The 25,705-nt window shown below is 43.3% G+C and overlaps 2 protein-coding genes across 4 annotated transcripts in view; one reads left to right on the forward strand and one right to left on the reverse strand.

Annotated features, from left to right (window-relative positions):
• The first annotated feature begins 1,266 nt into the window (after positions 1–1,266).
• On the forward strand, positions 1,267–2,881 carry LOC125747133 (bladder cancer associated protein). Of its 2 annotated transcripts, none has more exons than XM_049021931.1 (2): positions 1,267–1,410; positions 1,937–2,881. In XM_049021931.1, the coding sequence occupies exon 2, from the start codon at positions 2,061–2,063 to the stop codon at positions 2,322–2,324; it is 264 nt and encodes an 87-aa protein (XP_048877888.1). In that variant the 5' UTR covers positions 1,267–1,410; positions 1,937–2,060; the 3' UTR covers positions 2,325–2,881. The 2 variants fall into 2 exon arrangements, with proteins under 2 accessions (XP_048877888.1, XP_048877890.1); XM_049021933.1 differs by having other exon boundaries at positions 1,318–1,406.
• A 3,899-nt stretch (positions 2,882–6,780) lies between these two features.
• Positions 6,781–25,705, reverse strand: part of ripor3 (RIPOR family member 3) — a 31,698-nt gene continuing 12,773 nt past the window's right edge. For both annotated transcript variants that reach the window (XM_049021902.1, XM_049021901.1), the window contains 21 exons: positions 21,886–21,999; positions 21,238–21,390; positions 20,706–20,784; positions 20,220–20,243; positions 19,483–19,536; positions 19,113–19,262; positions 17,819–17,882; positions 17,567–17,610; positions 17,240–17,365; positions 16,220–16,365; positions 15,530–15,659; positions 14,602–15,171; positions 13,695–13,834; positions 12,851–13,010; positions 11,435–11,567; positions 10,641–10,802; positions 10,165–10,323; positions 9,471–9,673; positions 8,725–8,808; positions 8,283–8,373; positions 6,781–7,664 (listed from right to left, as the gene is read on the reverse strand). In XM_049021902.1, coding sequence (XP_048877859.1) covers positions 7,564–7,664; positions 8,283–8,373; positions 8,725–8,808; positions 9,471–9,673; positions 10,165–10,323; positions 10,641–10,802; positions 11,435–11,567; positions 12,851–13,010; positions 13,695–13,834; positions 14,602–15,171; positions 15,530–15,659; positions 16,220–16,365; positions 17,240–17,365; positions 17,567–17,610; positions 17,819–17,882; positions 19,113–19,262; positions 19,483–19,536; positions 20,220–20,243; positions 20,706–20,784; positions 21,238–21,390; positions 21,886–21,980 — 2,868 coding nt within the window. In that variant the 5' untranslated portion in view covers positions 21,981–21,999 and the 3' untranslated portion in view covers positions 6,781–7,563. The remainder of the gene's footprint in view (positions 7,665–8,282; positions 8,374–8,724; positions 8,809–9,470; positions 9,674–10,164; positions 10,324–10,640; positions 10,803–11,434; positions 11,568–12,850; positions 13,011–13,694; positions 13,835–14,601; positions 15,172–15,529; positions 15,660–16,219; positions 16,366–17,239; positions 17,366–17,566; positions 17,611–17,818; positions 17,883–19,112; positions 19,263–19,482; positions 19,537–20,219; positions 20,244–20,705; positions 20,785–21,237; positions 21,391–21,885; positions 22,000–25,705) is intronic.

Consider the following 25,705-nt stretch of genomic DNA (forward strand, 5'->3'; position numbering starts at 1 on the left):
ATGTACAGAAATGTTTGTTTTTTTTATTCTACCCAATCAGTTTGCACAACATACAAAGGCCACAGCCAAACTGTAAAGCGTTTTTGTCTTCATGCGCTCCCTCCTCAATAAAGCTGAATGTCATCAAGTAGCATCATGCAATCCCAATGAGTCCTGATCATTTCCAGCACTTATATTCTTGTTCTCTATGATCTTGGTTGCCACCTTTAATCCTGCCTTCTTCATTAACTGGCACAGGACATGACATGTGCCCAGCATTTTAAAACATATAGCATCTCGAAATGGGACAGCTGGGTCATTGCAGGCAATTTCATACCATTTGCTTTCTTTTAAGGTATTTTATAACCTTAATTCAGTCACGCTGGTGCACCCAAAAGCCTTTCATTATATTTTACAGTTTGGCCAGGCAGCATAAACAAACATAAAAGGCACACAAAATAAATAGGTGAACATTATTCACCGGCATTTGGGGATTAAAAAAAATAACTGAATCACAAACAGGTTTATTGAGACACAATGCACTGCAGATGGCTAAAAGATTTTAATAAACATACTTTGCAGTTTGTTTGTTTTTCCCTTATGATGCTTCTTGTTAATTTCACCAACCTAATATATATTTTATTTTGTATTCAAACAGAGGTTAAGTGAGAACTGAGATGACTAGTAAATGACTATTTTAACCCACTAGTTAATCACATTTGTCAACATGCACAACAGACATATCCGACAAGAAATGCCATGTAGCATGGTGGCTGTGGACAACGCCAAACTCTGACTGACATCTCAATTGATGCACTATAAAATGCAGGGAGTGCTTGTAAATGTTTTCAGAGATGGATCTACTTGAGCCTGTACATCTGCATCCATTCCCTACATTGTCCGAAGTCAGTGCCTGTGATCTCGCTTTTTAAAACCCAACTCCGCCACCCCTAAGTCAGTTACCGCAAATGTCCGAACCTACAACAAACAGGGGATTAAAGGCAGCAACACTTAATGTCCATGACTAAGCCAAGGTGTGTTTTGGGACAGGCTGCTTGTTTTTATTTACTACAATTATGTGCCATGCGACGTCAAGTGATGCCAGTAAACGTCACGTCCATGCAGGGAGTGAGAATGTTATGGTACCAATTTAATAATAATAATGAAAAACTGGTTAGCATAGACATTATTTTGCAAATTATTAACAAACTACTTTAAAGGTAATAATTTCATTTTGTTTTTCACAAATTCTTCTCACATCATTCCTTTAACATTAATAAATCGTTTTTAAGGCAGGCAAAGGAGGCGGACAGCTAATATTTTCCGTCTTCTGGGTCCTGACACGGAACGAGTTGAAGCTACGCAGGAGACGGAGAGTAGTAATGGAGGCGGACGGTGTGTGGAGTCGCAAGTGAGCTCTAAGAATGGCAGGTCTGCTCGTTGTCCTATGCGCCGTGGCTCGTATTGCCGTGTAGGGTTTCCCCAAACACCGGTCCCATATATATCAGGCCAGCCCGTCTTTTGTTCAGCGTTAGGAATAACCCACTTTAACGACGCTAGCCAGCTTCGCTAGCTCACGAGGCTCGACACACTCGCTACCTTGTTATGTATTATTAATATTTACTGCCAAACATGTAGCTAGCTAGCCGACATGCTGTTATTTGCGCGTATTTATTGGCTGTGTTGCTCCACCTTGCCTATATTAACCGAAATATGCGTTGGGATTTTAGTAAATACGGAAATTAAGCATATATACTTTATTTCAGGTAGGGACTTTCATCTGGCATAGCTAGGTGCTATATGGAAATGTAGGGACTGTTAGCATGTAATAGACAGCTATGATATATAAAAAAAATTCTGCTTAAAAGAAACTCGTTTGTCGTTGCTTTGAAAAATTCTCGCAACTAAATGCGGTGACATGGTTTTACTCAAAAATGGCTTTCTCTCTTTTTTTAAGGCACGGCTTGAAGCTAACGAAAACTCGTGAACCCCCGTTTTCAGTGGTGGACGGAGAGGTCCCTTAGCGAAGGCACTGCCCGGCTGGACGTCAGATTGATCCCGGTGTGGAAACTCCAGAGACGATGTACTGCCTTCAGTGGTTACTCCCGGTCCTGCTCATCCCGAAACCATTGAACCCGGCCTTATGGTTCAACCACTCGATGTTCATGGGTTTTTACTTGCTTAGCTTTCTTCTGGAAAGGAAGCCATGTACCATCTGTGCCTTGGTGTTCCTGGCAGCCTTGTTTCTCATCTGCTACAGCTGCTGGGGGAACTGCTTCCTGTACCACTGCCAGGACTCTCCACTGCCAGACTCTGCACACGACCCCAGCATTGTGGGCACCTAGATTGAGTCACTCGTCAGCCCCTCTGTACATGATCACCTTTTCTTCAGACTCACATCTGCAAGGACGTGGGACAATCTGTAGCTGGGCTGTGAATAAAATCCCAAACGTTGGCTTCTGCATTCAGAGAAGCATTTATTTCATACACGAAGCATATCCTGCCTGTAGCTGCACAGGACAGAGATCCATTTCCTCTGAGGATTACTGCATGGGTTGGCTATAGTCTTCTTTCCCACTGATTGCTGTGTCCATACATACCTTTGGTTGCTTTTGTAATAACAAGATGCTTATTGTTTTCAACATTTTGAAGGTAATGTGCGTGTGATTTTTGAATTGGATTTCTTTGGAATGAAGATGGTTGTGGTGAATATCGAGTGTTATTGCAGAAGTCAGCATGAGCAGCTGTTGCCTCTGTTCTTCTGTGGATTTAGGTAAAACTAAGGGAAAAAGGCCAATGCTGGATTATTCGGGTTAGTCTGAAAAGGGGATGCTGGTACCAACTGTATTAGTTATGAATAATTGTGTTATTTTGATTTAATAAAGGTTATTTTTTAAGGAAACAGGGCTATATATTTTATTCTGTTGAAGATGAACTGGAGCATGTTTGAAGCTGTTTTTTTTAGTATTGAATGCTGCAGTAGTTTGTGGTCAACTGTGAAACATTGATATGAATCACTGCCTAATGATGTATTAATACCGCTTCAAGCTGCTTATGTAAGTTATGGGAAAGGTGGGATCAGGTTAAACCTGTAAGTAACATTTTTGAGTTGACATTCATCAACAACTTGCATATAAATTCTGATATTAGGAAACATGGAAAAATAGAGCCCAGGGAGGCTTAAGCAGACACTAGAATGACGATGTATTTTAATAGTAGAATTGCAAGTTATTTTCAAAGATTTTGTATTTTGATAAATCATCATTTATTATTTATAATAATTTTCCTATAATGCAGGTAGTTTTCCAGTGATTGAAGCAGGTCCAGGTTTGAATTTCAATGCTCTCAGAAAATCTTAAAAATATGAATACATCTGCATGTTAGTCTTTCATTCTAAGGCCCACAGAGCTGATATCAGAGCTTCATGTCTCTGAGTTGGTTAACATTTGCCATTTGCACTGTGTGATCCTGTGATTGGGATTCTCTCGCTGGAAAAATCAGAAATGGAAAAAGGCCGATATCAGTATCAACACATGCTCCCTTTTGATGGCCTGGTTCTGTGGGCCTGTCTCCTGTTGTAACATGTCATATGCCGTTTGTATCATATGACCCAGATACTTCTATTTTCATTCTGTGTGTTTGCAGAGGCGTAACCAGAGATTTTGATATTTAATACAAGGTGTAATTGCTGGAGTAAATTTAGCAGTGTCTGCCCCACTCTCAAGAAGGCAGACTTATGCCACACATGTATGTACGGTAATATAAATACACTGCTTGGCAGTCTTTGTTATCTAAATAGACATTTTGTAGATCGCAAATTGGATTTTTACCTTGGCCAATGATATTTGTATCAGTCTCCTCTCGAAAATATTTCCCACGTCTGTTAGGTTATAATGGTTGTTTTCACGATAACCACAGCGAGCCAGGAGATGTCCTCTTCATTACGATCTGGCGAATGTGACTTCCTTCCTTAATGCCGCATTGATGCCAGAGTGACTGGAAAGCTGACCTGGCATCAGCTTGTCAAGGACACTTTTTCTGTATTAACTGTTCCAGACACAGTGGGCTGGCTTAAAGCTTTTTTTTTTGTGTTTTATTGGAGTTTCCCAATCTGGTCCTCAGGAACCCCATAGACAGTCCACATTATTGCTCCCTCACAGTTCTGGGAGAACCCGAGAACCACTGTTATATTATATAACACTGTTATATTTCATTCTAGTAAAGCTTCTGTTGAGTCCTTATTCGGGAGGGGCGGGGGGGGGGGGGGCAGGATGGAGTCAGGCCATCACAGCAAACATCCACTCTTTGGTTGATTTATGTCTCTAAATTTCGCAGTATGTGTGGTTCTGTCAATGGAGAGTTTTTTTCCCCAGTTACCTGTCAGCATCCTTATGGTGGGTCTTCAGAATGTGAAGTCTGACTTTATCTCTGTATGTTTTAGCAGAGCGTGTGATGGCGGTCTGTTGCAAGGTACAGCCAGTTGCAGAAAATGGTTCCTTTGATAAATATCTTCCAAATGCTGATACATTGAACAGTTTGAAATGTAAATCAGTGCTTCCTTGCCAGCCTTTGACCTCAGCCTTTCTCTCTCCTTGCCTTTTCATGCGTTTCCTGTGCTAACTTGTGTTTGTGCTGATCCAGAACATGAGTCCCATGCAGGATGTAACCCATTATAATTTTCAGCACAGGATCTGGGTCACTGCTACCCCAATATAGTAAGGATTTTCTGAAAATGGATGCATTGACGTTGCAAAATCTAATTAATTAATGTTAAATTAATTTTAGTCCATGATATTGAGATACATGTCAATAAACAATTCCACCACAGTTACTAAATGCTTGGTTCTATGTTTTTTTTTCCCCACAAAATTTGAATGATGAGATTTAAAAAGCTTTGTACTTCATTCTGCTATTTATGTTCAGTGGTTGGCACTTTGTAGAAGTATTTTTGCATTGTTCGTCATGCAACGAATATTGGCTATCGGTACAAATATAACAGAATAGCATCATACATTGTTCTCCATCTCCCTCTTGTGGCAGGTAGTCAAAATGCTAGATTCTTCCATCCATCCATCCATCCATCCATTTTCCAAACCGCTTATCCTACTGGGTCACAGGGGAGCCTGAGCCTATCCCGGAAGCAATGGGCACGAGGCAGGGAACAACCCTGGATAGGGGGCCAGCCCATCGCAGGGCACACACACACACACACACACACACACACACACAATTTAGTAACTCCAATTAGCCTCAGCATGTTTTTGGACTGTGGCGGGAAACCGGAGTACCCGGAGGAAACTCCACGACGACATGGGGAGAACATGCAAACTCCGCACACATGTAACCCAGGCGGAGACTCAAACCCAGGTCCTAGCGGTGTGAGGCAACAGTGCTAACCACTGCACCACCATGCCGCCCTGCAAGATTCATGTTTTGAACAAAATAATTGACAAGTTATTCAGTTACATTTGCGTAGCTTGTTTAGTTTCTTGCTGGACACACAGACATCTGCTAAATCATCATCACGATCTTCCCCTTTTTCTGTTTTGTCCACCATCAAGCCATTACTCTGTATGCAGTTGAATGTGTCTCTGACCCATGCTATGGACAATGTTTTCTGGAAATAGTGCTTGATTTCCTCCTTGCGTTTGATTTTCCCAGTACCGGCTTTTTGGATTTCCTTCCAAATTATAGTAAACGACACTGAAGTACTTCCTGACAGTTTTTTGGACTAAAAATAGTCTGACTGATAGTCAGAAAACTCTTGACCTGTTTCAGTGCTGAGTTTGATGAAGACTGGATAATAATTAATACCTTGACGGTCATGGGGCTCTTACGGAAATAAGCGGGATGTTCCTTGCAGGTGAGAGGGGAAAAACTGCCCCTAATGAATGACTTTTCAGGACCTTGTCCATGAGTGACAGTAAAAGGGAACCTGTGATTGACAGACATGTCCATGTTTGGAAAGTAACGTGTTGGTTGAGGCTCGTGGTTTTCCAGTCAATGAATGTTGTTTTTCCACCTATGGTCATTTAGTTGGTTTTATCTGTGTGTGCGGTGTGCTTTAGCAGGTTAGGATGCTACGCCTGCAGTCAGAATGTTGTTGGTTTGAATTCCAAGGTCACCAGAGTGATTTTTACCATTGGTAAAACAAGGCCCTTATTACCCAATTACGGTCTCATTCTGCTGACCACCGGATTTGAATCTGGTGAGATGATTTGGGCATCTTAAGAGCGTCAGCTGGTCTGCTCCTGAGGGAGCTGTTCCAGGAGTGTCCTGGGTGAAGGTTCTGAGGAGCACCTAGGACAGGCTGGAAGGATTAGGTCTCCCCGCTGGTTTGGGAACTTCATGGAGATCCCCCAGAAGGTGCTAGAATCCAGTCTGATCCTGCCACTGTAATCCTTACCAGAAGTGATCTGAAGATGGATGGATGGATATGGATGAGAAATTAAAATAGATTATTGGTAAAATACATCATTTCTTCCCCCAAATCATCCACATCAATATTACCTAAATCAGGACTACATGAACAGAAGTGTGACCTCAGGGCTGTAGATAAAACATTGAACATTATTGTCTTCTTTTTAAATCTTGTCTGTCTTTATTACACCCAGTTTAATCAGCCATAATGATACCTATCATCTGCAATATTGTGCTTAATTATTGTTGTATAACGAAACTAAATAGACCCCCTCTCATCAAAACACAAATTGGAATGGATTTCAGGGGAAAGATAACTACCTATTATAATGACATTCAAATTAACCCACACAAAAAACAACAGACACGGACACGCAAGGCTTCTAGGCTTTTCTATAATTTAACATGTTATAAACAGAGTGTAAATACTTTTGCATGGTTTGTGATCAGGTAACATGTATTGCATCTCGCCAAAGTAATTTTCCTACGTACTTAACAGCCACAAAGTGGATCAGGTTCTGATTAAAAAACTAGCCGTAATATTAGCACAATTTCAGTGTTATGAATACTCCTATATAAACACGGGATAAATGGCAATATTGTAAATAAAACATTAATTTTCCATTTCCCTGATGAAAAACCCAGGTAAAAAAAGTACAGATCAAATATTATAAAATTACATATATTACAAAGATGCAGATTTATTTGTACTGTAACAGATAATGTGGCAATGCAGTAAAGACTGCTGATTTCTCTGCCTTCTTAAAATAAAGACAAAAAACAGGTAACATCAAGCAAACAGGACAGAACCAAAGACCCAAATTTAATCACTCAGCATAAAGTACATTCATTCAATTTATACTCTTCTATATATTCATGTGACTACTGACATACGTATAAACTGAAAAATATGTCTATAAATATCCTCATGAACATTTTACAACATTTTACAAAAAAAACTTAATTCTGAATAAATTCATATTTCTGGTATCCCAAAATTCTGGCCCCTGGTTGAACACCCAGTGGATGTAACAGGTCACACCTCAGCTCCAGTCCTCTATATCCAGTCTATCTGCAAGCAAAACAACGACCTCTATAACCTCTGCTTGCAATACCCAGAGGGTATCACTGCTGCCATCTCCTGGAGAGATTCCCTTATTTATTTTATAATATAGTGATCTCTGTGTCTAAGTTCTGGTACATCTCCTCTTGTCGCTCACAGAAAATCTTTTCCATACGCTGGAATGCTAGCTGTCCTTTTTTACCTGTAAGGGAAACCACAAACACAGGAACACAGGAATTTACAAAAGGATGGATACGTTCGGAAGGAATGTTCTTGTCTAGGATCCTGGCTGTTTCTACTCAAACCACGTCTCTATGACTCATTTATTAGAGTACTATTCCGATCTGTGATCCAGAGGCAAGAAAATATTTGATTTAAGCTGGAACATTTCAGACAGCATGGGCAGTAGATGATTGGTTAAAAATTTGGATTTGTGAACCAATGTTATTCCACAGACTAAGGTTGTGAACTGAAGTTTCCATGGATGCATAAATCAACAAGGAAAAGCAAATGTTCTATGTGGTGTTGAATCATTTAAACATTTAAATTCACTGATGGATTTACAAACTATCTACAGTACAAACCCAATGTATTGAAAAAAAAAAAATTCCGGAGAGCTGAACCTTAGCTTCACGCGAGAAACCCGACTGACCGTAACACTCCGGCTGTCCACTGTGAATAACAGCAGCACACGTGTCCATATTGCACAATTTGCACAAATATGAAATGTAAAACTCGTGTTGGTTGTGTGCTAGTTCAGGCATGCGGGTAACATGTGAGGTTATGTTGACTCGCCCCCCTACGGCGCGGTGAGTTTTACCGAATGACAGCACAGTCTCCCTGGCAGCGTTGCGCAACTCCTCGTCTGCCGACTGCCACAGATCAGCCACCTGCTCCACACTTTCTGTCGCCTGAAGGACAAAAACAACCACAATCATCTGCCTTCCTCATTCTCCCAAGGCGGAGAATCAGTTACTCCTCTCCCCCATCTCCAACACTTAGGGAGGCTAATGGAGACATGAGCAGGCCAATTTCAGAAAGGAAACTGCCTATAAAACACATTTTAAATTCCCCATTAAGTAACAATTACTCTCACTCAAGTGGGACAATTTTTTAAAAGTTATTTCAAAATAAACCATTCATTTTAGCAGCACAGACTAGAATCTAGAGAGAGAAAGTGAAGAAATTTGACCCAAAACACCCCCCCATGTAGCAGGGGGCTGCGCCCCGACCACACAGCTGCTTCGGCAGGCTCTGCTTACGCTGAGGTTCTTCAGAGCGAGGCAGGCCGCCCTCTGGAGCTGCACGTCGGTGTGTCCCAGCATGGCAGTGTAATACACCACAGCCTGTGGAATGGCACAGTCAGGGGGGCAGGCTAATACTCTGGAACATGAAATAGCTGTTCAACCACACGGATAAGATAGGACAGGATAGGATAGGATAGGATAAGATAAGACAGGACAAGATAGGACAGGACAGGACAGGACAGGACAAGATAAGATAAGATAAGATGCTGATCCCAGAATAATGGTAAAAAAACAAACAAAAAAAAGAAACAAAAAATTGCAAATTATAATAACAACAACATCAAGGCAGGGGGCCCACTGCAAAATATACTAAGTGCCCCTTTTGATAACAGACGATCACGCAAAATTCACAATAATTCACCAAGCACACCCCCCTTCCCAGGCTGGCAAATTTTACTGAGCCCCCACCCCTATTAACCCCCCCATGCTGAGATCCCTCCTTCACCCTTTTATCCAAAGTGACTTACAGTACAGGGAAGGGTTACAATTTATGTGTGTTCCTTGGGATTCAAACCTACAACCTTTGTGTTGCTAGCATAATGCTCTACTTATTCTTACACAAGTAACAACAGAAAGAACCAGAATAATAAAAGAATAACAAAGGAATAGCACCTGTCTTGTAAGGAGTGGGAATACCTGAAGTGTGTCCGGGGTGAAAGAGGAGTGAAGGAGAGAGAGCTGCTGATCTTGCCTGAACCTACCTTCGCCCGGAAGGCTTTGAAGGCCGAGGCTCTGCACAGCCGTGAGCTGGCGGCCTGCGAGACCTTGCGGTTGTCGTCGGTGTGCATGGCGGCCAGGAGGCGCAGCGTGGAGTGTAGTGGCTGCAGCTCGGAGATGCGTTTCCCCTTCAGCCTCCGGAGGGCCCTCCTCCGCTCAGGGCTCTGGAGGATCCTCACCAGCTGCACTGAGAACACAGCACGGCGCCTGTCACCTTCCAGAGGTCACCACAGTGGGGTCACCGGGACTCCACATGCTACCCCTCCCCACTGATGAATCTCATTGTTTTCCTGCATTTATGAGCGCAGAAGATAAACTCTCCGCGGTTTCACACCCTGCCGTGCTTCAATTAATGTAGCAGCAGATGTTCAGATCTCTGTGCTATGTGATGGACGATGCACTACGAGAGAAATAGCAGACCAAGCGAGACGTGTTTTCCTTGAGCTTAAATCTTCTCTCATAAACATGTACAATACATGCATCTGAAAACATTTAAAATGAAGTATTTCTAATAAGATCATTTATCATTTGAAAATGTGTATGAGATGACAACGTCAGAGACATTTTTCATGTCTGTTGTTACAGAATGTAGACGCACAGGAATCGCTCCCTGAAACTTCCATAAACCTGGACCGGTCGCACATAATCACAGCACGCGGGCGGGATCACGTGGCGTACGCTCTTTGGAGAGGCGGGAGACGTGCTCTCCAAAATCCGTCAGGCCCCATCTGGTCAGGTGGTTGAAGAACTGGAAGATGGTCACATGATCTGAGCTGTGCAGAGGCACTGGGACCATCCTGCAGATGGACTGCATCTGCTGTAGCAGCTGCATGAAAACTGGACACGGGAAAAGAAGGGGAGGGACAGGAAAAAATGAAATAAAATGAAAAAGAAGAATATAAAAGCATCTAAAATGCATCAACTTATGATACAGTTAAAATCAGGATTGTTGAATGAATCTCTAATGAATGAATGAAGCACTTTCATTATATCAAGTGGTGAAAGGAAGCATTAATGATCACAAGATGGCTAACTTATTATTTGTAGCTGGGCATATGTGTCCCCTTGCTATTGCTAGTGCATAACAAGGCCGGAAATTAAATTAAGAAATGAAGAAATGAAATTAGGAAATTCAGCCTGTCCCCCCATCCCACCTGCGTCAGTCTGGCCCGGTAGCTTGGCTCTGACTTTGTGGATGTAACGTTTCCTCAGTGTCTTCAGGGCCGCCGTGGCCGAGCAGCAGAACGGCGACTCGCCTAGAGTGCTCTCCTCCCAGAAGGCCAGCAGGCTCTTCTGCCTCTGCGCCTTTGGGACGACTACGACACACAATGGGGGTTAGGAGACAAGGGGAGGGGTGGCCCAGTAAGTGTTAAACATGAAGGGGAAAGGGCCTTAATTGTAATAAAGTGGATTCATTAAGAAAATACATTAATGCTCTGCAAAGTTACTGTAAATAAAAAGGTGTGCAAGGCCTACAAGAAGTGTAGCACTAACAATGACCATATAATGTCCGTGATGTATGACTCAAACAGGAAAAACATTAACCTTCTAACAAACACAGATACTGTACCGAAAGCGAAGAAAAAAAAATCATTCTTCATTCTGCCACTAGAGGGCACCTACTGTCTTAAACAGGGGTGGCCAATCTTATCCGCAAAGGGTCAGTGTGAGTGCAGGTTTTGGGGGTAACCTTTAGGTCAGCTGTTCACACTCAGGTGTGAGGACTTTTCACCCAATCAGTCCTCTAATTAGTAATCTAATTAAGGGGTTGAAGTAAAAACACATACCTAAGTTGCTAAGTTGCATACCTAACTGCTCACTTCCTACAAAACTCATAAAAGCCATGACATTCCAAGAAATGCTTAATTTAATAGCATATCCAAAAATTCTTGGATTTGAAATGTAATATTATAAGGTTGCATTGGCAGGACATCGAAGCATGACTTACTGTCTTTTATCGAGGTCAAGTGTAAATTCTTCTCCAAGGATAACTTGCCAACTTTTTCCAGTACCTTAAGTTGCTGTGATAGTTCGTCAAGCAGTTCCTTCTGGACAAGAGGTGAATCTGTGCGCTTGATGTGCTGCGATAAGTGCAAAAAATAATATATAATAATAAACAAACACTAATACTCGGTAGGTCTATTCATCCATCCATACATCCCTCCATCCATCCATTTTCCAAACTGCTTATCCTACTGGGTTGCCTATCCCAGAAGCAACGGGCACGAGGCAGGGAACAACCCAGGATGGGGGGCCAGCCCATCGCAGGGCACACTCACACACCATTCACTCACACATGCACACCTACAGGCAATTTAGCAACTCCAATTAGCCTCAGCATGTATTTGGACTGTGGGGGGAAACAGGAGTACCCGGGAGAAACTCCACGACGACAAGGGGAGAACATGCAAACTTCACACACGTGACCCAGGTGGAGACTCGAACCCAGGTACCAGAGGTGTGAGGCAACAGTGCCAACCACTGCACCACCATGCCACCCCCAGGTCTATTCAGTTTCCAGATTATTATCGATTTACATTGTTTTTACAGAACTGACTTTATTATAATATTATTCCCTAGTGTAAACACTTGAAAACTTTGCTTTAAAATAAATCATTCCACCTTTAGCAAACCATTATCAAAACAAACTTTCCTGTGACCCTGTCTGAATCTGCATAAGCAGTTCATCACAACAGCAAAGAACCCATTAGCACCAAAGCTATTGTTTATTCCCCTTATTCTCACTTTATTTATGCACATATAAAACACAGAAGAAACAAGCAATTAGACTATTCGGTTAGACTTTCCTCAACGGGGCACAGATACTTAGCAATAAATCAGTTATTACTGAAAAACAAATCCTGAAGTAATCCTGAAGAAATCCTGAACAAATATACTCGCTACTTGAGATAAAAGATGCATCATGATTCATTAATGATGAACAAACATGAGATCAGTATGTAACTAAGACTTTTGTGGTTCACTGCATCGTGATCAGATAATCGAATTATCATGTAGCCTCTGCTGAGATTTCAACCAAAAGAATCAAGTTAGTCCCAAAGAACATCTCGATGGGACACATAAGTGTCTGCATGCGCATAATGTTACAGTTTCTGCTTTCTTAAGGTCTCTCCCTTACTCATACAGGTAATTATCTGCCCGGGCAGATAATAAGGCAGAGATGGAGGATAAGAGGCAAGATCCAGGACTAAGTTTGTCGTTAATTAATACATAAGTTATAGTATAATACCACATTATTTGTGCCCGGTCAAGAAAAGTGCTACCAACTGTTCTAATTTAATTTAGGGTTAGATTCTTCTGCTTGAACACCTGACTATGACATGATGGCAGAGCGCTAGCTCACCTGCAGAAGTATGTTACACATGCCGAGATGAATTTCCAATGTCTGATCCAGGCCACGGTGCCCCGTGGTCAGAGGTGTGAGTTCTGGTTTCTTCTGAGACTGTACGTCTTGTGGGGTCAGGCCCAGGATTCTCAGATTATTCCCCTTAAATGAGCTGATTCTGTGGAACATGGGAAGACACTGGTGACCAGGGTGGGCCACTGGGATAAATCTGCCCCCCAGCCCACCACGTGCGTGTTGGGGCCCCCTTAAATAAGTCCTTTGTTTTCTCAGTAATAAAACCATGCTTTCTCAATCTCTGTGAAACATGCTACATTCAGCAAGGGCTTAAGCAGCACACTGTGGTGTCGTTCCCCCCCCCCCCCCCCCCCAGAAAATACTCACTGCTGGAGACACAGAACCCACCCGTATTTTCACGACTGGCTACAGGAAATCCTACATTTTCTACAGTGTATGTACATACAGTATGTTACTCCACGCCTTCCAAACGCAGCGAGGACACTCAGCCGTTGCCTTGCACTCGCATTTGAATGGAATCGTGACAGAACGGCCAAACGCTTCACTTTCATTTACATTTGGTTGCTCAGCTAACACTTTAAGCCAAAGCGAAGGTACTGCAAAAGACCTTCTGGGACTCGAGAACGTTGATGCACTTAATTGTCACCTGCTTTTAAAAAGTGTGGGGGGCACAGACTTGAATGCAAACTGGACGCCTTTGTGAAGTTCGTTCTGAGGGTGATGTGTATGGATCTGTGTGGGATGAGCTTATCCATCTGAAGACTGTGTCAGTTTCTCCTTGTGAGTCTATTGATCTGAACGCTGTAAGAGGTGATGGAGCACTCACTCAGGATTCCTCAGCCTCACGCTGCCCAGAGACGAGACTTCGTCTGCGTTGAAGTCCATGGACAGAAAGTCAAAACTTCCAAGAACCTCTTCCACGGACAGCGTCTCTGTAGGGGACGGCTTGGGCATGTAGTTCTCGTTCTGGATGGAGACAAAAACTATTCCTTCATATGATTTCCTCAAATGTGCACTCGACATTCGCTAATGCGGAGAGGCTCCTCCAAGCAGTGAGACACGTGACTGCGATGCATACAGCACATGCTCAGGGTGAAGAGCTTCCTTCACTGTTTGATTAATCACAATCTTAGTCATTTTAATAGTTTGTTTGGATTGTTGGTGCGACCAGTGGTGGCTCCAGCGTTTCAGAAAAAGCCGCCCCCCCCCCCCCCCGTCTATAATTTACAGAGAACGGTGTGAGGAACGATGAACGTGGCATTTCTGTGGCTGAAAAGACCTCGGCGATGAATGAGGTCAAAGGAAAATGGCCGAACAGCCCGGTGTTACCCTGGTCCGCGGAAAGGCTTCTCCGAACACAAAATCCATCTACATTTGAAGCGATTGTAGAGGCACAAAAAAACAAGCGTTGATAATGCGTACTAAGAGAGTGACCGCTGGCTTCAAAGAGAAACGGCACATCTTAAGAATGACCATTAGTAAGACCACGCGGGCCGCTGTGTGTGCGGGCTTTTGTGATAACTTTTAGGTCAGCTGCTCAAACCCAGGTGTGAGGACTCCTCAGCCAATCAGTCCTCTACTTAATAATGTAATTAAGGAGTTGCAGCTAAAACCTTCACGCACAGCGGCCCTTTCTGGATAAGACTAGACACCTCTGGCATAGGCAACCTTCTGCCTTTGAGTGTAAACGTGCAGATTTTTAATTGTAATGTAAATGTCCATCCGGGACCCACTTTTAAGATGATCTTGAAACGCTGGACCTGCTTCTCCAGCTTCTCCGTTTCGGGCTCGCAGATGTGTTTCTGCTGAAGCTCTGCCTCCAGCTGGCCCAGATGACTGCTGATGGCCAGAGCCAAGGCTCTGCTTTGAGTGCTGGTGCCCCCTGGGATGGTCAGGGGTGGGTCCTCTGGGTCCTTGAAGGAGAGCGGCTCCATGACGCTGACGTCCTTGCTGACGGCCTCCGTGTGCTCTGTGTGTCTGAGGGGGCCGGAGCCTTCATTCTGCTTGAGGATGTCAGGGGTGCCGTAGCGATGGAGGGAAGGCGTCAGCCTCCTGGGAGCAGCCGGGCAATGATCAGGGTCAGGCAGCCAATCAGTGCTGCCCCCTGCTGACAGCTTTGTTTCCATATGGTCCCGGGCATTGGATGACCTCACGTTGTTAATCTGCGTCTCACTTCCCCCAAAAATGGAGGGCATAAAGACCTGGGAGGTGTCTGACAGATAGCTCAGTAGGGAAACCCCTCTGGATTCCTGGGAGCTCACAGAAAAGGCGTTCTCAGAGTCCTGGAACTGCTTGACCATAGACTACAAAAAAAAAGGGGGGGGGGGGAACATTCTTTTTACATTGCCCCTACCTCGACATTCACAAATCTGTTTCTATATGAGGATCACCATCTGGTGAGACACATTCCAAATTATTACGCTGCACCCCCAGGAAATCAGCAGCAGGGGTAAGAACATTCTTAGGGGAGATTTATAGGCGAAGTGGCAGGACAGTACATAGCATGGCAAGTCTGAGCAAAAAAGATATACGTTCATACCTGAAAGCCCAACAGCTGAATTAGCTTGACACCTGGAAGGGTTTAGCTTAGCGCTGTTTTGCTATTGCACAGATGTATGATCTTCAGCATTGACTCTGCACTGGCTTCAGAGGGAAACTTACAATGAAGTACTTCTCCGTGAAGCTAGGAGTACTGGGAGGGGTCCAGCTGTAGATGGAGCCCTTTCGGCTATGGATGGACGGCTTGCTGGGGGATGGGGTAACTGGTCTCGCCTCCCTGCTGTCGAACGGGCTGGTGGAAGGGAGAAGGTACAACAGACTAATCGCTGAGATCGAGATTTGCAGTCTTTCACAACCGGCACCCCCCCCCCCCCACCACCAACACCCTCCTCGACCCGTTCTTCCTCAAGAATCACAACAATCCCATGAACTTGACTTGAATCCATTTCATGCATATATTGGAATTCCCCCCGATGTGTGATTCTGCATTCCTGTGATTTGAACAGTGATGTCATCACTAGCCAATAAAAACCTAACAAAAAAAATATTTACATTTCCTGCTTTGACATTAATCCATGTGCCCCCGCTGCCCAGAGTTTGAAGGCTCATCCGTTTGGTGTGTGAAATCTTGAGTAGTGCACAGGACTGTGACCAGGATGAAAAACACTCAGCGATTCCCCTCAAGCAAAGCCGCCCTTACGCCACGTGAAATGCGAATACTCATAATGAAGCAGTCAGCTAGTGAGAGCGACTGTGTTCTTAATAAGTCTGGCTTTAGCGTGGTTTCATGAACAGTCATGGTGATAATTAGCACTGAAAGACAGGCTTGGAAGCCCATAACAGGGTACCTACTTCCACAGGACCTCCAGCTGAAGCTTGATGGTGCCCAGCTCCGTGATATCTACCACCATCATCTGTGGCTGCGCCGTGAAGAAGTCCGCGCTCTCGCAGGTCACCACGCCCACAGGCACTGACACCAAGCCCTTCACCTCCGTAACCTGCAGGTCCGAAGGTCACAGCACAAGAGAAAACCCATCATAAAGTTAAAATATCATAACATAGACCATCATATCCTGGACGCTCCTTCTCTACATAGGAATCTTGGACTCCTGACTTTATCCCAGGACCATCGCAGAACACAGCATTTGGCATAATAACACCGCAGCTGATATTAATTTGCCAAATAAATGTCAAGCAGCTTGTTTTCATGACAAAAGAATAATAAACTTGCAAATACTGATGTGCCTCATTTACTAATACATTTAAAATCAGAATAGAATAGAATAGAATAGAATAGAATAGAATAGAATAGAATAGTGATACTTTATCCATCCCCATGGGGAAATTGACTATTATACCCCATTTAACACGAAAAGCATAATGAGATGTAAAGCACAAAAATGTGATTTAGGTTAAGATTTCTTTTGAAGCTGGTTCAAAATCCGCAGCGGGAATGCAAGTTCATCACCGACGTGTGTCCAAATGCCAACACGATGCAAAATCAGGCGGGGGACCCAAAAGGAACATTAGGAGAACATAACCAACCCCACCAGCAGAGCTGGACTGCTGGGTGCTCTGCCCCCCCCCCCAGCTACTGGCAGATGAAGGGACTAACGCCTTCATGTTGTTTTTTTACATTATCCTATGTTTCCGTAGAGTATTTCTGTAGGAAACTCCAAAAGGGTTTCTCCTTATCAAGCATAAGAATCAATGACTCTATTTCATACATCCAAAATACAGGTAAACACAAAGGTATCAGGTAACCGTTAGACAGTTACAAGCTGTATTTGAGCTGCAGCAAGTATGTTCATGTACTAGCTATCCATCACCTGGGGGTACAAACTCAAATATTTGATAGGCCTAGTCTCTGACCTTTATCTCAAAGTTTTCATATATGTGAGGCAGGAAGACCATCTCCTCCTCATCCCACGATTGCTGGTCATCTGCCTGGATCTTCCCTCTTATCCTCCATCTCTGCCTTCCCAGGCGGATAATTACCTGTATGAGTAAGGAAGAGACCTTAAGAAAGCAGAAACTGTAACATTATGCACATGCAGACACTTATGTGTCCCATCGCGATGTTCTTTGGGACTAACTTGATTCTTTTGGTTAAAATCTCAGCAGAGGCTACATGATGTTTTGATTATCTGATTACGATACAGTAAAGCTGGATGCAAGGGAAGCCAGCTGAAATCCCACCTCATACTGATCCCCAGGACAAAGACGAGCGAAGCCGATCAATCCTGTTGATCAGAAACAGGAACTGCAGCAGCTAATTTTGATACAGTACATTCCTTTTGCATTATGTCACATCTCAAAGTCATTTTTTGGAGTTTTGGAGTAACTCTTATAATAGTTATTCTATCATAACACTGGTATATCTCAGAGAACTCTTTCTGAAAGCATTTCAAGCATATTGAAGTTCACACACCACGATGAAGGACCAAATACCTTTCATCTTGATGCGCAGTTCACCAAGGAGAATCTCCAGTTCTCCCTCCATAATGTACATGTCCTGAAAACCGGGAGTTGAAAGGTTTTAACAAAGAATCATTCTTTTTACTGGTCTGAGTAGCTAAATATGTATCTCACAGACTATGTAAAAGAAACGAAAACATTCCAGCTACTCCTAATTACTGTGTCAGTTCAATCATCAAACACATGTTAATTCAGGGCAATTACAGTTATATGGTCATCCCTTCACTTCTACGAGGGTTAGGGGTGGAAGTTTCCCGCGGATGTGAAAATAAGCTAATAATACTTCGATCCATTATTAAAACTGCAAAATGAAAAGCACTGGCATTTTTAAACATTACTGCGAGAAACCCCCCATTCCATGGTCACAGGGACAGCTAACAAGTGAGGAGGGGCTGGTGACCGAGATTGAGATGCCCAGCGTTTCCAAGCAAAGATACGTAGGTCTCACAGCCTCTTTTTTTTTTTTTTTAAACCAAGAAGAACGTTTTATACTAAAGATATGGTATTAATGTACACAAACAAATATTAAATAACAGCAATATTTTTGTATTTTCTGATTTTATGTGATCCAAATTGTCACGATTGGACCCAGGGGTAGAGTGACATCCCACAATGCAGTTTTCCAACACGAAGGAGGTTTTATTTAGATCGCTATAGAAATAAGAAATAAAAGGGACCGGTCACGGTCGTGGGCAGACAGTAATGAAAGATTAACGAGGGCTTGGACTCAGGAAGAGAAACCCCATGGGATTAATGTCTACACAGTCTACACCGGGAGCAAACAAGCACACACTAAGCTGTACATCAACAATGACCAAGAAGGAGCAGGACAAGAGGAGGCATATATATACCCAGATAACATGGACTAGACCAGGGACAGGTGTGAATCACTGATAATAAGTCAAACACTGGGGATCACATACAATGAGCCACAAATGGGAAACAGGTGCGAGAGATCCAGACAATAGGCTAAGACACATTGGGAACACGCGGGATGACCAGTGACATCTGCTGGCCAAACAGGAAAATGACGGGACCGGTAGGGACAGATCCTGACACAAATCATTTTCAATACTGTTTATATATTTTTGCTTACATATCATCTGCAAGATTCTGCAATCTATGGGCAAACTCCATAAATATTCCCATTTAATTGTTCACGGCCAGCTTGCGAAAAAATCCATGAAGGTCACGTTCACAAGTCTGTAGGCTCGACTGTATTTCTCAACTGTAGGTCCCTCGTACCCCCTCCCAAAAATGGCTGTACCTCCAGGCTGAGCCGGTGGCTTCGGTTGAGCTCCAGCAGGCTTCCCCGAGAAGCACGGGTGCTTGGGGAAATGGAGAAGGCTTTCTTCATATTCATAGCCCCCTGACACAGACGCCACTGGATAGAGTAGGTTTCATACAGCTCCTCCACCTGAAGCAGACAGGCGTTTTACTAAGACTGATAATAAATCATGGATCTTCGAGTTTTGTTTTTGCAGGGCTGAAAATATGGAAATGGCAGGTGGCCGAGTGGATAAAGAATGTATTTAAAGCATCTGCTTTTAATTTTTATAGACAGATCCCTGGATTTATTGTTTACAGCTCATCCTGAGTTGTCATGCTTATTATCAGGAGTACTGGACTGTCTGTACCTTACTGATGTGGAACTCCAGTCTGCGTATGTACCGCTCCAGAATGCGAATCTCCTGTGCTCAGGAAACAGGGGAGGCCCATTAGGTGACAGCTGATTGGTCGCTCCACAAGAAAAAAAACAAAAACCAAAAAGCACGAAGAGGAAAGGAGAATCATGCATGAAGAAAAGCACAGACACTGGATCAAGGAGGATAGAAGGAAGTTTTCGCCTTAAGCTTAAGAACTTCCTTCCTAAACGTTTGGCAAGAATAAATTTCAATTTCATTTGGGAAGTTATATATTTTTTTTCATTTTATTTCTCTAAATGTAAAGCATGCAGTTAATATGGGCAGGGGTGTTGCATCCCCTCCTCCTGTGGGCCACGCCCCCTCGTTAACCACGTCTGGAACCCCTATGTTACCAGCTGTTACTAGTCTTCGCTGATTAAGTTTCTGCATTTAAGTCCACGTTGGAGTATGTTTCCCCAGTCTTCTCATTGATGTCTCATTGGTCTTTGTACGACTGATTCTTAATAAATCCCTCGTTCCCCGATTCTCTGTCTCCCTGCTCCTGATTCCCTGGTCTGTGGTGTGACAAGGGGTTTGGTCATGAGTATCGATCTGAAAGATTCGATCTCATCTTTCTGCTGCTAAACCAGAAGACGGAAGACTGACGTGAGTTGGGTGTTTAAGGGGACTGAGAGATGAGAAAAGGAAAGATCCAAGCAAGGAACAGCAGACAACAGAAGAGAACTTACCTTTTCCAGGTCATAGAGAAAAGCCTGCAATTTAAAATGAGTGCAGTTTAGCCCAGCTGAAGAGTAAGTGAATATTTCTCTGCAGAAACTGACAGATCTTAAGAATTATCTGAAAGAAAATTTTTAAAGAACAAGGACCTAAAATCACTCTCCTCTGGTACCTGCTGTCAAACTGGTCAAAAATAAAGAGGCCTGCATTTGTAAATCAAGAAAGCTTCAGAATGTTTAAATCCTTTATAACTAATTTAAAAAGCTGTCGACTCAAATTTGTAATAAGTTTGTTGACTTTAACTTTCTTCTCAACAATGTTGAAAATCCATCGCAGACGAGTGACTGTCAGACCCCCCCTAAGGCACAATCTATTACCTGCCTGATGTCTAAGCTCAAAATGACATGCGTTCCTTCGCTGACCTTAGGCTCCATGCACACCTTTAAAAAACTGTATTGGCTTTTTACGGTTTGTGTGTGTCGCTGGGAATCTCTTACCAGTCTGGAATTTCTCTTGCTGTCCCGCTGCTGTGAAGTAAGGAAGTCCATCTCCGCCTGATGGGTCTGAAGATACTCCCTGTCCACATAGGATGGGGTTGAGCTAAGAACAACATCTTCACCTTGTGCCATGTAGCCAGCGGAGATATCTGTCAGATCCGCATGCTTTCGCAGTAACTATTTTGCAGTAGTAATGACACTGATATATCACTAGTACTACTCACATACTCACAATGGTTTCATAACTCTAAATATTTATATATACCAGTATGGTCTTCAGCTGAAACCACAGAGTGTCTTGTGTTACTAACACTTGGTGTTTTCTGAGTAACAAGCTGTTTTTAGTTTTTAACCAATAGGGCTGCATTTCAGCAACAAGACTTTATTTACAGTTTTTTTTATGGAAAAATTTCTGGCCAACAAAAATGCATTTTTCAGCTGCTTAAAAATGCTTTGCAAATTCAGAGATTAGTCTTAAGGCTTGGGGTTAGGATTTAGCAATTAGAGGTAGTTATAGCTATAAAATACTTACTTAAGCCCCTTCCGCAATGCCTGGAAGACCCTGTCAACTTGACTGGGCTGAGGGCCCCATATGCTGCAGCCCAACCTGCCAGAGGAGTATGGCATTCTGGGAGATTTCCCTGATAACCCTTTGGACCTTAAGGAGCTCTGCACTGAGGAGACACTGCAAAGGCAGGTTTAACAAATGAAATCAGTAACTGTAACAGATCAGTAACATTCACTGTACGTGAAGCAGTTGACAGTGAGGATGGTGTCACAATGTTGATGTTATTGGACATATGAGACCAAAGTGGGTCAAAAATGGGACAGGTAAGTACCGGACAGGTACGAGGTATCAACAGACTGAATCAAGAAGATAGATGGAGAAAGGATAGATGACAATGGATAATTAAGACCAGTGATTCCCAATCTGGTCCTCTGGGACACACAGTCGGTCCATGTGTTTGTTCCCTCCGAGCTCCCTGCCAGACAGTCTACATTTTTGCACATTTTAGCAAAAAGGTAGACTGTCTGGGGGGTCCCCGAGGACCGGAGTGGGAGTCACTGATTTAGAGGATTACAGGATGAAACATAAGGGGGATACTGGTGGAAATACAAGGCATAAGACTGGTGGGAGATGGAAGAGGTGGACAGGGACCAGGCCAGGACGAGTGCGTACCGGCGTCGGCTGTTCAGGGTGCTGGAGCTCGTGAACGAGCGGCTCCGTTGGACCCCACCCTCAGCCGGATACTCAAAACGCAGCTTGACCGACATCACCTGCTCTCCGTGGGATCTGCAAAAGGCAGGTGGGCATCAGCCACGACTCCGCATCTCGACCCCCTCTTGTTCCTCCCTCAGTCCAGACGCCCATCTACCCCAATAAGCAAATTCGCCCCATGGTTTTCACACCAAGAACTGCTATATCTGCCCTGCAAATGGGCGGTAGGGCTCAGCAAGTTAGCGCTCTGTGCCTGTGATCGTAAGGTTGCCATTTTAAATCATGTGATCGGCAAGAGGGTTGCATCACTGTTGCACCTTGAGCAAGGCCTATAAGGAACTGGCAAATTCTCTAACCCCAAGCTTTGCTCTCTCCTGTATGTTTAAAAAAATAGTAAGAAGGGATACGCAGAAACTGAAAGATTGCTATGTAGTTGTACATTTGGTGAATATAGTATCATTTAAATGAGAGGCAGGGAGGCCTCCCTGTAAGAGGAGTCGAGAGAGGGGAGGGAGGGATGTTCTGATAGAAAACCCAGAAGCCCTGGGTAGTAACTCAAATCCTGCTTCCCGTTGCGGAAGTATAATTCAGAGAGCTTTCTATGCACAGACCCCACTTTCTGCAGTCACCCCTTGTAATCCCCTGTTCTTATAAAAGTATGCTACCCTGTTCTTATAGAAGTATGCTACCCTGTTCTTATAAAAGTATGCTACCCTGTTCTTATAAAAGTATGCTACCCTGTTCTTATAAAAGTATGCTACCCTGTTCTTATAAAAGTATGCTACCCTGTTCTTATAGAAGTATGCTACCCTGTTCTTATAAAAGTATGCTACCCTGTTCTTATAGAAGTATGCTACCCTGTTCTTATAAAAGTATGCTACCCTGTTCTTATAAAAGTATGCCACCCTGTTCCTCCTCAAAACATCCATGTTTTCTTCCAGTCTCCTTCCAGTCAGCAAAGCTCTGGTGTTAACGCCGTATCAGCTTGGGAAAAAATCCAGCATCCTGTTCTTTACAAACGCGAGTAGGAAGTATCAACACATGTTCCAAAGATAAATGCAGCTTTGAATGTTTGTACCTACAGGTAAACAAAGGGCACCCATAAATGGCTATTAGTGCAGGTGTCTCACTGCATTGGCATCAAACACAGAAGGAAACGCCCACAAAGGTGCTGGGAGGTGCTGAAGACATAATGAAATGCTGCTACTTGCTTTAAACACATGCATGATTAAATTATTTAGCTTTTTGCTGTGTTCCCCATAAACATCAATCCATCCGTATGCCAACTGCGTATCCAGGCCAAAGCTGCAAGGGGGCCTGGAACCTATCCCAGGATGCACTGGGCTCAAGGCAGGGAAACACCCAGGATAGGATGTCAGTTCATTGTAGGGCACACACGCACACACACCCACTCACACATGTAGGGTATACCTACGCACACACACATACACACACGCAGACACACACACTCTGTGCAATTGAGAGATATCAAATCCCCTAATGGTTTTGGACTAAGAGAGGAACCATAGTACCCAGAGAAATCCTGCTTAACAAGAAAGGATCATGCAACCTTGGCATGCAAATTAGAGGCGAAATTCAAACTCTCCAGTTCTGGAGGTGTCAGGCTGCAACGCTGACCACGGCTTTGAAATACAGTCTGAATTTGTGTGTATTTGTGTGTGTATGTAAATGTTTATATATATATATAAAAAATAAATAAACATTTGAACCATAATCTCACACCCCCCGGACTCGAAGTTTAATTCCTCCTCCTTCCCAGCTAACAAATTTTACTTCTGAGCCTGTTTACTGAATGTTACGATTAAGGGATGGAAAAGTGTCCAGTTTGCTTGATGCTCAATGAAGGTTATCCCACTACTACAGCCGCCACTACAACTAAGACCAATTAAACTGAAGCAAACTAAGGGTGTAACAGACCATCAGGCGACACTGTGGATTTCCATGTCTAAGGCCTTGGGCTCAAGGCTCAATGATGCATCTACAACATACGCATACAGCATTTTTATTTATCAAATAATAACTTTATTATAAACAATATTTTTTCAACAGTGCATTGAAGGGATGTTAAGGTAATACTGTTATCGTGTTGAGAAAAACTTTAAGAGAACATTGAGAGAAACTTTGTTATAATGTCAAACGTCGATAATAATGTTCCACTACCACTAAGAACAGTAACAGTAAGAACAACCTCTGTCAGCTTTGGGCAAACCTTTACTGTACATTGGCTAAACTTCTGGGAACGTTGCCTGTCGGCTGGGTTGCATGGAGTTTGCACGTTCATATGGGTTTCATTCCGCATACCAGAGACACAGAATTAGATGTGGTGGTGTCTCTGAATTCCCCGTAGTGGCTGATTGCACGAGTGGCGTGTGAGGGACTGACGTCCCATCCAGGGTGTGCCCGGCCTTGTGCCCCGTGCTTCCCGAGACGGGAGCTAGTGCTCATGTTTATTGCTCTTCTTGTACTACATGTCGTTTTTCTCTTCGATCCCTCTGTTCCAGTAAGACCAAAAGCGCACATTTTCTCACAGAATAATGGTGAAATGAAAAAAAAAGAGAAAACAATGGATATGGGTATTCCCAGGGTAAAAAAAAAAGAAGAAGATAGCTGTTTGCTTTATCGGATCTTCACAAGCACCCAAGAGCAGGAAAAGAGTGCAAAAAACTGTTTATTGTGGAAGGCAGAGCATCTGACATGTGTAAATAACAGTCACGGGGTAGTCGGTAACTAAAATAAATAAACAGAGCTGATTTAATTGGAATAAGATGACAAAAGAAACCGTGGCACATGTTCCGCATTGTCCGCATTGCAAAGCAGTCCTGCACGCTGTTTTAATAAACATGATGCTCGAGGGTCGAAAACATACACCGCACATGTTTACAAGGGTTTTTTTCTGTGTGATAACAAAGCTAATGCCTCTGTGTTTGCGAGGAGAAGCAGAGATTGCGGTTCTTATGCGGCACGAGAGAGAGTATGTGAATAATAGTGAAGCAGGATTCTGCAAGCCTTTTAAGTCTTGATCTTGCATTAACTTTGGGTCGACAGGTCTGTTCATGGTATTCTCTAGGCTGGGAGAGTCGCTGCCAATTCAAATATCAGCGCTGGCATTATTTCCAGGTCGTAAAATCGCTGTACTGTGACCGAGTCTGACTACACTGTAAGACGATGAATCACTACGGCTATACCTTTGCTATTTTTATCAAATGATGCGCTGTTAAAAAAGTTTGTCGGGACGTACAAACATCTGGAGTCAAACGGATATCAGGGGTGCATGTCTTCGCATTACAGATAAACTTTTTGACATGAAAGGTTCTGACAGAACTGCAAGGATCGAATCATAAGACACACACACACACACACACACACAGGTCAGGTAAACATATCTTTATGGGGACCGCTCATTCATTTCTATGGGAAAAATGTTAACACTAATTATGACAACCTTAACCCCCAGCCAGCCCTAACCATAAGCATAAGTAACCAAGCAAAAAGTTTTTTCATTTTTAGATTTTTCATTGAAGTCACATATTTTTGTTAAATTGAGTTTTCCCTTATGGGGACCAGGAAACTAGTGTCCATAAGGGAAAAAAAACGGGTATCCATCACGTTGTGGGGACATTGTGCTCACACACACACACACACACACACACACACACACAAAAAGTACTATGAATGTGTGATGAATGACTTCAACTAATTTTGTTTAACGTTAAATACTGCGATTGGCTGGGTACTACCCAAAGAAATACTGAGGCACCTT

The sequence above is a fragment of the Brienomyrus brachyistius genome, chromosome 8 (assembly GCF_023856365.1).
Source record: "Brienomyrus brachyistius isolate T26 chromosome 8, BBRACH_0.4, whole genome shotgun sequence".
NCBI lineage: Eukaryota > Metazoa > Chordata > Actinopteri > Osteoglossiformes > Mormyridae > Brienomyrus > Brienomyrus brachyistius.

Excerpts from the sequence above, each read along its gene's own strand:
- LOC125747133 (XM_049021931.1), top strand. The coding sequence starts at position 2,061 with ATGTACTGCCTTCAGTGGTTACTCCCGGTCCTGCTCATCCCGAAACCA.